General features: G+C 40.2%; 1 protein-coding gene across 1 annotated transcript in view; it reads left to right on the top strand.

Moving 5' to 3' along the window:
• Positions 1–3,855: 3,855 nt before the first annotated feature.
• The window catches only part of LOC103084596 (metabotropic glutamate receptor 8), a gene marked incomplete at both ends in the record, with an annotated part of 196,803 nt that continues 187,109 nt past the window's right edge, over positions 3,856–13,549 (top strand). Inside the window, one exon of the mRNA XM_007455307.1 lies at positions 3,856–4,072. Within this exon, the coding sequence (XP_007455369.1) occupies positions 3,856–4,072 (217 nt within the window). The remainder of the gene's footprint in view (positions 4,073–13,549) is intronic.

The following is a 13,549-nucleotide window of genomic DNA, read 5'->3' on the forward strand; positions in this document are numbered from 1 at the left end:
TTAAAAAAAAATCCCACTTTAGTTGCCAGTAGGGGTTTAATTTGAGGGTAGTGGAAATATTGGGGATGCCAACACAGAAATTAAAATACCGAATGAGCCAATGCTTAGTGGTCGACCACAATAAACTAAAAATGAGATGCGACTCCATGACAATTTGAAAACTCTTGAAATATGCTCAGTATACCCTGGCGTCTATTATTGTAGGCTGAGACATAGCAAGAACTGAACAAATGAAAATACAAACACATACTCTCACATTACTTTTCCACACATTGATCCGCAAAGAGAAAACTCTCCAAGACTTTGCAGAGAAAGTCCTTTACCTAATTATTCAAACAATCATTTCTTATCTGCACTTTTATTTTATATACACTTTACACCTGTTTAATTAATCCTACACATGTTGCTGACTGCTAATTAAACAGCCCTGAAAGTGACTGACTGAAGGTAGTAATTTGAGATAATTAGTTTTGGTTTCAAACACTAAATTTTCACACTTTGTGCTCATTTTTAGAAAAGGGTGGCTCATTATTATAGGCAGGGTGGGGGCTGTGTAGGGCATTTTCCTGCTGGGCTCTGGGCAGCTGAGGAAGTGGGAGGATTATTATACATCCAAATAGGACAAGGAAATGGTAGGGTGCCGTAGAATTTGCTATAGAATGCTCCCCATCCCCTCGTACACACACACACACACACACACACACACACACACACACACACACAATCCCTTCCAAAATGAAGGTCACGGGCTTCCCTAGTGGCGCAGTGGTTGAGAGTCCGCCTGCCGATGCAGGGGACACAGGTTCGTGCCCCGGTCCGGGAAGATCTCACGTGCCGTGGAGCGGCTGGGCCCGTGAGCCATGGCCGCTGAGCCTGCGCATCCAGAGCCTGTGCGCCGCAGCGGGAGAGGCCACAACAGTGAGAAGCCCGCGTACCGCAAAAAAACAAACAAACAAACAAAGTGAAGGTTAGGCTCATGGATCTTTTTCATTAGAACATGGAAATGAACATGCTCTTGATCTTTGGGAAAGTTTTACCTAGTAAAGTGTAGACCTCACTGAATCATCCATTGTCTCTTTCCCAGGTCCTCTAGAAGCAAGCAAGAAAAGGTAAAAAAATTCAAGATTTGGTGTGTGGTTAGAGATTTGGATGGGTGTCCTTGCTAAGTAGTTATCTGTTACAAAGACACAAAGCCTAATCAAGGGGACAGTCTATCAAGAGATGGCTGGTGTATCTGGCAGAGAAAGCAAAAGGGCAAAAAGGAGGCAGGTCAAGTCTAGTTTTCATGATCCCACAATGTTAACAGGCAAGTTATTTTGGTCCTACCAGAAGAATTGGGTGTGAAATAGGCTAAATCATTTTTTTGTAGGCAATATAGATAGACACACGTTACACAGAAGCGGAACAAATCCTGCAGCACCCTGGAGAGCACCAAGCACATTCTTTTACTTCTCTTCCCGGGGCAAGGAGGCTTTCATATCTCAGGATGTTCAATGTCACTTCACTGGCTACCAATACAGAGTAGGACTCTCTAGACCTAAGAAAAGTTTGGATACAGATGTTGAGGGTTTATAAAGGTGTCAAGAGGAGAGTCAAAACCTCATTGTGGCTTGGGAATCATCTGGCCAGGGAGTGGTGGGTGATGGTTGGATCCCAGAGTGTGTAGCCCTGTGTGGGAAGCTGGAACGGCAGCTTCTTTGACATCAGAGCACTGACATTAGCTGCAGGATCTGATGGAGAGCAGAATTAATGGTTTTATGTACAAGTCAAACCTGCATCTTCAAGCAACCTGAGTTAGTGCATCGTGGAATCATTTTGACCTCTGAACTTTCACAACACAGCAAGGCAGCAGAGGAGTAATGAGATGCACATCTCTTAAACTCCAGATCCCACAATATTATTGCCCACTTTTTAGTTGTTTTCATTCATCTCACGGGATCCTCAAAAGAAACAAATCAAAAATTGAACACCTCATTTTTGTCTTCCAGAATCTCCTCTTGTTTTTCTGTCTTGGTAAATAGCAAACATCGTCTACTCAGATACCGAAGCCATAGAACTGAGAGTCATTACACATTCTTCTTACACCTTTCCTTGTCTTTTAGATACTTACAGGTTCTACACCCTTCCTTTTTTCCACCTGCCACTGCCTTCCTTCAGTTTTTATACTTTCTTACATAGATTTCTGTAGTAGTTTTCTAACTGGTTGTCCTGCATCTAGTATGGTTTCCCTTTAATTCAGTTTATCTCTAAGCATAGTGTGGGTCCACCTGCATCAGATTCTTCTGGAGGGCATATTAAAATGAAGATTCCTAGATCTCTAGACATACTAAGTCAGAACCTTTGGGAATGGGGCTGCCCAGGTGGACACTGAAATTTGAGGGTTGCTACTCTCCCCACTGCTGCCAATGTGATCTTTCTAAAACAAAAATTTGATTATTTCATTTCCTTGGTTGCAGTCATGCTGTGCTTCCCCATGGCCTTGGTAATAAAATCCACATTCCTTGTCATACCTGACTAGCCCTTCATCCTCTGGTTTCTGTCTAGCTTTGCAATTTTACTTCCTGACATTCCTCCCTTGGTATCCTGCATTCCCACCACATGAAATGCTGCAATACCATACCATGCCCTTTCTTTTTTTGATGTGGACCATTTTTAAAGTCTTTATTGAATTTGTTACAATATTGCTTCTGTTTTATGTTTTGGTTTTTTGGCTGCGAGGCATGTGGGATCTTAGCTCTCCCACCAGGGATTGAACCCTCACCCCCTGCATTGGAAGGCGAAGTCTTAACCACTGGACCGCCAGGGAAGTCCCACCATGCCCTTTCTTGACTCTATGGCCTTGGACATGCAGTTTCGTGTGGCTGAAATGTCCTTCCTGGCCTATTTGCCAGATTTCCTGCATCTTCTGTGCTCCGTCTAGCCTGCATGTCCTTCTGCCATACTTCTTTAACAACACTGTATTCTTCTATCCTAGCACTTTTCACTGGTAGAGTAAGAATCTTCACTTGTTTATACGAGTGAATATTGCATTTCAAACATTTTTAGGGGTAGATTTATGGCATGCAGTTAATTTGTTCCTCAGCTTGAATTTATTTAGGAGAAATGACATACGATCTCTAATTTTGAATATCTTCTAGCAATTCACCCTTTTTATGTCAGAAAATAGTCTCTTTTCCTAAAGCAATTATGGTATGGATTCCTGTTTTGTGATTTTTTTTTTTTTTTTTTGAGGGTGGGAAGGCTGGAAAGATGCTATAATTAAAAGATACATGGTTAGCTATTCCCAAATCTTATTGTGGTATGCAGTGATTAGATCAATAAGCAGTGGCTAGACTTGCAAAACTATATATTTAAAATACTTTACCAAAAATATAATCTTAAGACTGAAATGGTATCAAGCATAAAAATAGTCTCATGTTAAATTCTCTGTTCATTATTATGTAGCCTTTATGTCCTAAAGCCAAAGATGATTTCAGAGGTGACTTTTTCTGAAGCATGTATATACATTTCATGTTCATTTCTGCCTCATTTCCACACCAGAACTTATCATGTACAGAATAAAAAAGCAACAAAAACAAAAAGCACAAATGCTTTGCTTTGGCTTCTGAAACAATGGGACCTGAACCCAAACTAAATTCTTTCTTACTGTTTAGAAATGTGCTTTGAAAGAAAGTGAGTCCACAGACCCTTATAAAATACGTTCTAATTAAATTGGTGGTCATGAAACCATATTTTGGCTGCAGGCTGATCTGTCTAGGTTTCTGGTATAGCTTTGGCTATTTAGTCTCTTGTGTGACAATCCATCACTTGACAGCATTCCTCATGGGTTGAAATGACCTGTCATTTGTTTTGCAGATACCTCAAATCAGCTATGCATCCACAGCCCCAGAGCTAAGTGATAACACCAGGTATGACTTCTTCTCTCGGGTGGTCCCCCCTGACTCCTACCAAGCGCAAGCCATGGTGGACATTGTGACGGCACTGGGGTGGAATTATGTGTCAACACTGGCTTCTGAGGGCAACTACGGAGAGAGTGGCGTGGAGGCCTTCACTCAGATCTCGCGGGAGATTGGTAAGCGTATATTTATCGGATTATTGCATTTGGAGACGACAGGTTGCAGAAGTCTGAGCACCCCCAAGAGCTCTCTGATCTGTATGGGATAATTAGAGCTCCTAGAGATACATGACCCAGGCTGTCCACTCTAGGGGGAAGCTGGTTTTATTATAAATGATTTTGTTGTTCTTGGTCTATCAAGGTGACACTTTGGTGCTAATTTAGGAATTAGAGCTCCTGACTCAGGCGAACATTTTTTAAAGCTGTCTGTTTTGACGAGGGAGTTTGCTGGCACATTAGAGCCACTGTAAATTTGAATAAATGACACACTATTTGATTGTTTGGGATGGAGGTTTACATTAGCAAGTCATTAAATTTTTTAAAAAAGGCAGTGGAATTTAACATCCAACACTAGAGGGAATTAAGGCTGGTGATCATCTTAAAACAGTACTGAAATAGCCCCCAAGGCTATACGTAAGCAGTATTCTTATTCTCATATTTCACTTTTTGAATTTTTATTCTTACCTCAAAATCTGAAGCTTACAGTGGGATTAAGGGCAAGATGTGAAAACTTGGTTAAAACAGGGTGCCCGTGAACTCTGTCCCGGGTTTTTTCAAGGTTCTCATCCAAATCTCTGTAGGCATTTTACTACATGTATATTTAACCATGAGGCTTACACTACGTGGAAAAACCAGAAAACAAAAACAACTTAGGGCATAAATATTATTGCTGACTGGCCAACAGTATAACTTTGTGGATGAAAGGAGACATGTTACCATTACTTAACAAATGCTATTGTTCTTACTAAGAATTACTGAATAAAATTTGCATATTTTTCTATAAAAGTAATAACAGTGTTTTGTCGAAAATTTAACGTGCCCTTTAGCTCTTTTTGAGTAATTTTGAACTTGCAGGAAATTATATTGATAATTTATTGTTTTTCTTAGAAGCTTCAATGCAGGAAAAGACCATGGGAGTGATTTGGGCTTATTCCCTAATTAGCAAAGACAAAGTTATTGGAATAAGGTTTTCTCTTGAAACACTTGAAGATGCCTGCGATCTGTTCTTCTGCATGTAACAGAACATGGAAACTTATTATACATAATATTTGGTGTGTTTAACATTTGTTCCAGTGCTATGCTGTTACAGAAAATGTAGAAAAGACCTGGTTTTGTTGGAAAGATTGGCTTAATTTATTTAAGGGACAACTATTCATTCCTGTTGTAAATATCCATGATGCCATAATCTGTGCTGTTTGGAATTTTAATTTATATCACTACTGCTATAAAGATGATTCAAAACATTCAGTTGAACTTTAAATGAGGGTAAATTACATTACCTTCTTGGAAAAGAATCCCAAGTTTATCCTTAGGAGAAATGCCCACTCAAATGAAAACAATAGCTCCTGAAAGCAGGGTTAATGCATTATTTAAGCAGCTGATGGTGGTTCTCACCAAAGTGGTAATTCAACGACAGAAGGAAACTAATAGAGTATGTATTGAAATGAGAAGTTTTCTGCAGTGATCCTGTACATTCTCAACTATAGGGCACATTTTGTGTGCACGAAACAGATTACTATGAAAAATTCAGTACAGGACATGATTTGCCAATTGTTGAAGCATCTGATAAAATGCATTGTTCTAGAAGTTAAGTGAGATCGCAGTTTTGCTCTTCTTACTAAAAGAGAAATATTTTGTTTTCACTTTTAAGGAGCATTGCTCTTCTTAGGTAATTGTCACCTAAAAGGATTCAGACGGTACCATTAATTATTGCTGTCTCTATCTTAGTCATTAGTACGGGAGAAAATAATTTTAGTGCCTTGTGTAGGATGCTCTTGATAGAGCAACCTGTTTCTTCTTTGTTGATCCTTTCAGTATTCTGTGACGTGATTGGCTTTCCATTCTATTTCAGTTCTCACTTATCTGGGGAATGGAGGAGGGCTGGGTTGTCAATTAATATGCAGAATACTGAAAAGGCCAAATTAGTACCACACTAGAGTATGCCATGGAATATATTAAATATCAAAATCATCCCTCATTTTAATGACAAAGATTTTATCCAGAACAAAAATAGCTTAAAATGAAAGCTTTTACATGACAATGTTATTAATGGGAATGGCATAGGGTAGCAACTTAACCCATTCTGAAATGATCTGATGCCTCTAATGAAAATTCATTAGTTCTATAACATTTGCTCCTCTTACTACGACGTTGATGACATCTCTGTTACTGTGTTACTAGTGTTTTTAAAAATCTTAGTCTCTTGACTGAGAAGGAGATGTATACATTCATTTTTTGGAGTGTCTGCCTATTAATGAAATTGTATATTTTCCCGACTCTTCTAAATTTTCCTGTACTCTGTTCAGGATTTCTCTCTTTAAGAACGTTGATTGCTAAGAAATTTCAGTGTAAATTGAGGCTTCCTATGTTTTGTCTCTGATTAATTCTGACAGATCATAATGGAATGATAGTGAAAGGAAAATCTATTTAATGATACAATGCCTGTACAGTTTGTTTAGAACGTTTTTCATTTTAACAAAATCTGAGACTTGGGGAAGTGTCCTTGGTGAGTCTTGCAGAACGAAGTTTATGAGTGAATGGTGGTCATGGACACAGATGCCAGTGATGTCTCTTCTCTGGTCAGGATCCTTCTCAGGGAGAGAGGGATGGGAATTATTTGGTAAAATAAGACAAATAGCTCCTTGATATCCTAGCTGTTATAATCTCAGCCCCTTGACTATAGCATTTTTATTGAAGAAGTCAAAAGAAAAATATTTGGGATCAACAAATAGCACAATTTGACTGGATCATAGTTTGTGTAGTGAGGTATGGAAGACAAAACTGGAAGGCTTTGTGACAAGGACACGTAGGTGAGTACTTTACCTCATAGGATAGTAATTTTATCCTTTATTTTCTGGACAATGGAGGAAACTACCGAGGAGAGAGGGGTCTACTAGGTTATGTATTTAAGACTTTGCTAATGAGAAGCGAAAGATGGGGAGACCAGTTGAGAGGCCTCTGTAGTATCAGTCTTAGCCTCACATGGGGTAGTGGTAATAGAAGTGGAAGAGGGAACGGACTTGAGAGGCACTTGGAGTTGGAGTCTCTGGAATTTAGCAATTGATTGGAATTAGAGCTCGAAGGTAAGAAAAAAATTAAGCTTGAAATTCTGAACCTGGGCAATTGGGAAAATGCAAGTGCCATGAGTAGAAAAGAGACAGTGAAGTGGAAAGGTTGATTTGGGGTGGGAAGCATATAGTTTGGTTACGAACCCAAGAAACTGTGAGTACTGGTACATGCCTTTGTGGAGAAAAGCAGCAAAGAGCATTGATCTAAAGCCAAGGCAGGAATTGAGCTATAGATATGAAGCTCATTCAAATTGATAATTGAGGTGGGAAGGGTAATTGCTGAGATAGAGCATGTAGTAGAGTGTGAATTAAAGGGGGTGGACGATACACTCTTGGGGAGAAGCTTTACATAAAGGTATGGGATGACAAGCATTCGTGAGGATGTAAAGGAAAGGGAACGCTTGCACACAGTTGAGAGGAGTGTAAATTGGTACAGTCATTATGGAAGAAAATATGGAGTTTCCTCAAAAATTAAAAATTGAGCTACCACATGATCCAGTGATTCCACTTCTAAGTATATGTCCAAAGAAAATGAAATCAATATCTTGAAGAGATATCTGCACTCTTGTGCTCATTGTAGCATTATTTACAATGACCAAGATATGGAAACATACTGAGTGTCCGTTGATGGATGAATGGATAAAGGAAATATATGTAAAATGGGATATTATTTAGCCTTAAAAAAGAAGGAAATCCTGCCACTTGTGACAACATGGATGAACCTGGAGGACATTATGCTCAGTGAAATAAACCAGACACAGAAAGATAAATACTGCATGCTGTCACTTATATGTGCTCTCACTTATAGGTAGAATTTAAAAAAGTCAAACTCATGAAAGCAGAGTGTAGAATGGTGGTTGCTAGGAGCTGGTGGGGGGTGGTAGGAGAAATGGGAAGACGTTAGCCAAAGGAAATAAACTTTCAGTTAAACAGGATGAATAAATTCTGAAGATCTAATGTACAGAATGGTAACTGTAGTTAGGAATGCTGTATTGTATACTTGAAATTTGCTAAGAGTTGATCTCAAGTGTTCTCACTACACACACACACACACACACACACACACACACAACTATGTGAGATGCTGGAGATGTGAAGTACCTTGATTGTGGGTAATTATTTCACAGTGTGTACATATATCAGAACATCATGTTGTACACCTTAAATATATACAAGTTTTATTTGTCAATTATACCTCAAAAAAGCCGGAAAAATAAAATTAGTATAAATGAAAAAAAATGAAGACTTGGCAATAATGGGCTAGATTTAGTAAGGGAAAGCTAAGAATAGGGCAGAGTGTTCTCTTTTCTCTTCTCTTGATGGGTTTGTGGCCATGGGAGGGCTGTCAGTCTTTGAAGTTTTCCATGATAGGCGATGGTAGGCGTTCTTGAGGAAAAAGTCAAGGTTATTGAGCAGATATTCATAAGAGAACAGGAACTTTGCCAGAGGGCACAGCTGAAAGTGTGTGGTACAGTGGCAGCGAATCAAGGAATGTCCTTGAGAGGGGGTATATTAGGGCTGCCATAACAAAACACCACGAACTGGGTGGCTGAAAGCAACAGAAACATACCGTCTCACAGTTCTGGAGGCTTAGAAATCTGAAATCAAGGTGTCGGCAGAGGCATGCCGATTCTGAAACCTATAGGGGAGAATCCTTTCCTGCCTCGTAGCTTCTGGTATTTGCTGGTGATCATTTGTGTTCATTAGCTTCATCCGTCAATCCAGTCTCTGCGTCCATCATCACATTGCTGTCTTTTCCCTTGTTTCTGTCTCTGTCTTCTCTTCTTATAAGAATGCCAGTCATACTGGATTAAAGGCCCCACCCTACTCCAGTATGACCTCGTCTTAGCTAATTATATCTGCAATAACCCTATTCCCAAATGAGGTCACATTCTGAGGTACTTGCTGTATCTTTTGGGGAGACACAATTTAATACCCATAACAGGGGGTGGTAGTGATGAAGGGTGTACTTAGGGAGATAACTCCCAGTGACAGGGATGGGAGGTCGGCCAGGAGGACAAACAGTTAGCAATAAAGATGAGGGGAGGTGCTCCGTAGACAGAATTTGGTAACGGAGCAGACCATAATATAACCAGCTCAAAAGTTCCTTTTGAAGTGCTACAGAATTTTACTCTCCCAGTCTTGACTACTTGGGTAGATGAGGTGACCTAATGGATAACTCAGGGTTCCAGACGGGGGTGGGTGCTGGGATCCTTGTTTCTGGCTTTCCCAGGATTCTAAGTAGTCAGGAGCCTCCTAGTAGGATCACAGTGAACACTCCCTCTACAGTGGCGTACCAGCTGTTCAGCCTCCCTGCTTTGTGTAATTCCAAGCTATTGTTCTTTTCAATGACACCTGGGAAATTATGGACATCTAGAGTCTTTTCTGGCCTAATTTATTTTTATTTCCCCCTTTGGTCTCTTTTGGCTTGAGGGAAGGGAATAGCTTAGTTGCTACTGGTGGTTAAGACTTCTCCATCACCTATGTTACACATCCTCAGTTGTTAGGACCACAGTCCTCTATGTCTGTCTTGTTTTAATGATTTGATATGATGTTTTCATTGATATTATAATAAGAAGGTTAATAATACATACCCATGCTTTTCTGTCATAAGCTCTGGAACTTGTAGTTTGTGACTCAATAAGTGACTTCCTTGAGGCTTTAGACAGGTTCTTTCCCTTCTTTGTCTTACCTTATTATATTATTTAAAAAAGAAGACAGGGTAATAAATGTTAATGCTGCCACGATCATTCTAAGGGGCAAGGAAGCTAAAGCTTTATCTTTGAAGATAAAAGGAATCTGTGATAGCATTTTATCTTTTCACTGTGGATTTGCACAGTATGGCAACACACCTCCTTTAATCAGTCATCGTGTTCATGGATGGTTTATTGAAGATGACAGGCCTGCGAGTCGTCATCCCACACATTACAAGGGGCAGAACAGACCTGATTCTGTCAACTCTACCATACGTGACTCTTTTCCTTCTAATCTGCAAATGCTGGAAGCTTCTGACTATTGTCTGACGTGTTCAGAATCTCAAAATCTCAGACTTGGAAGGGATCACAGAGGTCTTTGGATTGGCACAATCTGTTTGAAATGTTAATGCAGTAAATCAATTTAATTAATTCATTTTTGTGTATATAAAATGACCGACACTTGCCAAAACATTTGATAGTAATTTATTTTCAGTGTGGGTCAAGAAATAAAGTAAGGGAAATTTCATTCCAACTCTACCATGGAAAAGTGCCCTCTGATCATTTTAAGCTATCTCAGTACAGTTTTAAAATAAAGCATTTTTTCCTCTTGGGTTATAAACAAGAATCAAGTTTCTATTAACTGCAATGGATTTGCTTCAAGAATAAAACAAAGTATTTTAAATGAGAGAAAGAAAAAAGTACATAAAGAGCAGCTTTTTCCCATAGATGTTCATTGCTTTGGAGAAATGACTTCCGGCAGGCAAAAATCAATTTGACAAAAGTATTAATGTTGTAAAATACTATGAATGAAAGGAAACATTTTAATTCAATTGAAATTTTTACCTTATATTCCTACAGCTGACTTCCACTGATAGCACATTTCAAGTTGCAAATCATATTTAATTAATATTAACACCAGGTAATTGGCAAGAATAACTTCAAAGGAGGGCTGAGGAAATTGCAAATTGGAACTGCAGGTGCAGCAATCCTGCAGAAGCTTTATAGGGATCCAAAGAAAGTGTATACGATTTTGACAGTTACTGCAGAACTTGATCAAATGGAAGATCATTTCAAAGCCATTCTTCCTTCTGGCCTTGCTTAATATTTAGGGCTTAGGAACTGCTAAGTAGCAACAGCTGCTATTAATGTGAAATGGCAAATAGCATTCAATAGATGCTTTTAAACCTATGATTCTAACGCCGTAGTTAAGTATTTAGTAAACAATGGCAGCTTGATGCAGTGGAACACACCTCGGAGTCAAAAACGTGTCTAAATCCCCCTCCTTCAATTATGAGACTTTGTCTGAAGATTAATTTCCTTGTCTATAAAATGGTGGCCCTGTGCTCAGTGATCATCATGTGCTAGAATACTTGTGAAACGTTCTTTATAAACTCTAAAGTGCTATTTGATATCAGGTATTACTAGTGAAAGGAATGGGGATAATACAGATTTTTTTCCCAGAATGTGTGGCAAAGCTGTAGATTATTATGAAGGTGGTGGATGTGCTGCCAGTGTGTAGGATAAATAGCCAGAGAAGGCTTTGCTTGATTCATTAATTACCTTCAAACTTAGTCATATTCTGCCTGAAAGATCAGGGAGGAGATTCTGAGTGGCTCCTGACCACCTACCCTCTCCGTTCCCTTTACTAGCCCTCCACAACTGCGGTGATGCATATTCTATCCTGTCTTAATCTTGTCACGCCTGGCTGTTGAATATTACTTATGGTGTCACCAACAGTTGTGTTTGCTTGGGTCTGATTGTTCAGGTAGCACATTGTTCAGATATCAGGACAAGCTTGTGGTACCTTGCCTCATCCTTAGTGATGTGCTCCCATGAGTCCCTGATTTTAACCCTGTGGGATCACTTGCCACTCTGATCGTAATGCCAATTTCTCTGTATACCTCTTCCTCCAGAATGTGTTTTTCTCAATGGAAGGACACTCCCCTACCCCAACACCCAGCGGAGTGCCTGGCATATGCCAGGCGCTTCATGAATTTCTGTTGAATGACCATGGTCACCAGATTCATGGCTGTGTTGGCGCTGTGAGCCTAGTGGTCAGGCTTCCTCAGGCTCTGGGAACCGAAGGGCAGAGATGGTCCCAACAGTGGCTTAATGCATTTTCTTTGCTAACACGTAACCTATATGGGAAGCTTTGGTCTTCCACATTGTTGAGCCAATCAGATTTCAATTTTTTATCACTGGAAAATACCAAAGCCTGTAATCTGTAGGTTCAGCCCACCCTGGATCCCTCAGGCCAAACAGTGCTGGGGAGTGGCTAAGAGCTTCTTATCGGCTGGGTTTGACTTCCAGATCTGTCACAGCTTAGCTATAAGACCTTGGGTAAATTACTTACTCTTGCTGTGCCTCAATTTTCTTATCTGTACAATGGGGATAGCAATTGTATAAGAATCAAAAGAAATCATACAGAACAATGTGTAGCTCCTGGTAAGTGGTCAACAACTGCCAACTCATATTGTGTTAGGCATCCTCGCTGATGGGTGATCCAGGAGTTGTCTTATTGCCCGGAACCTGTGCCCAGTTTGCTCAGTGAGCAAATAAGAAAGCAGAGTGAGGCCTACATAAGAGCTCAAATAAAAGCCGCCAGTCCTCCTCATTCCTGAAACTTGCTTTGTACCTCCTAGCAGAGACCAATCCTATTATTATTTTTCTTAGCATGACTAATATACTACATAGAATAGTGTTGGCACCTAGTTGACTGCATGAATTAATTAAATGCCAGTCAGTGTTGGCTCACCAAATATGCTTTCTCCTCTTCCTTTTGAGCCTTCTATATATTAACTGACTCAGACAGCATCTATTGTGTACCCACCATGGATCAGGGCATACTTGTTCTAGGCTTTCAGGATCTAGAGATGAATGATGGCCTCTGCTTCCTAGCTGGTTACTGTGTATCAGAGGATACAGAGATGCAAACAAACACTTTCAAATGAATGTGATCATTGCCTTCATGGAGGCATCATTCAGAGGCATTGGTCAAGAACACAGTGCCCAAGAGAGGGCATCCTGCAGTTCATGTAATGAAAAGACCTGCCATGAGGCAGTGGAGGGTGACAGTTTATGGACCCCAAGCTCAAAGGGAGTACGCTGTGTGATGTGAGTGGAATGAATTTAGGTAAGTTCAACACAATTTCTTGAGAAAAAGAGACAAAAAATGCATGTAGAATATGATGCCAACTTTGTAATGTGTGTATTTGTGAAATGGCTAATGTATGTAAAAAGTACGTATAGTTTTGACAATTCTCATTTCGTGATCAATGGATGGATACCCAGATGTGTCCGTTTATAGATAATCAGTGTCTGACTTGCTGTACAGCTTTAGCCCCTGTTCTCCCCGGTCACTCCCACCCAGCATCACCGATGCCCTTGGCAGCAGTTTCAGTTTTGTTCAGTTCCTGAGTCTTAATCAGGACCAGTAGTTTGTCCTACCCTTAGCTTACAAGTTTCTGGGCTTTGGAATGATTTTGCCAAGACGGACCCTGTACCTGGTGGTCCCAGGGTGAGCCCTGAGCTCCCTTCTAGGTTGCAGCAAACTTACAGTGCTGTCTCACCCTGACTCATACTCTGGATCCCTAGGAGTGGGGCTCTGCCCCAGACTCTGACCTCTGAGGTTGAACCACGACACACTGCCTATTCCTCGACAACTCTTTCCC

This window comes from Lipotes vexillifer, unplaced genomic scaffold (assembly GCF_000442215.2).
Source record: "Lipotes vexillifer unplaced genomic scaffold, Lipotes_vexillifer_v1.1 scaffold698, whole genome shotgun sequence".
Lineage (NCBI taxonomy): Eukaryota > Metazoa > Chordata > Mammalia > Artiodactyla > Lipotidae > Lipotes > Lipotes vexillifer.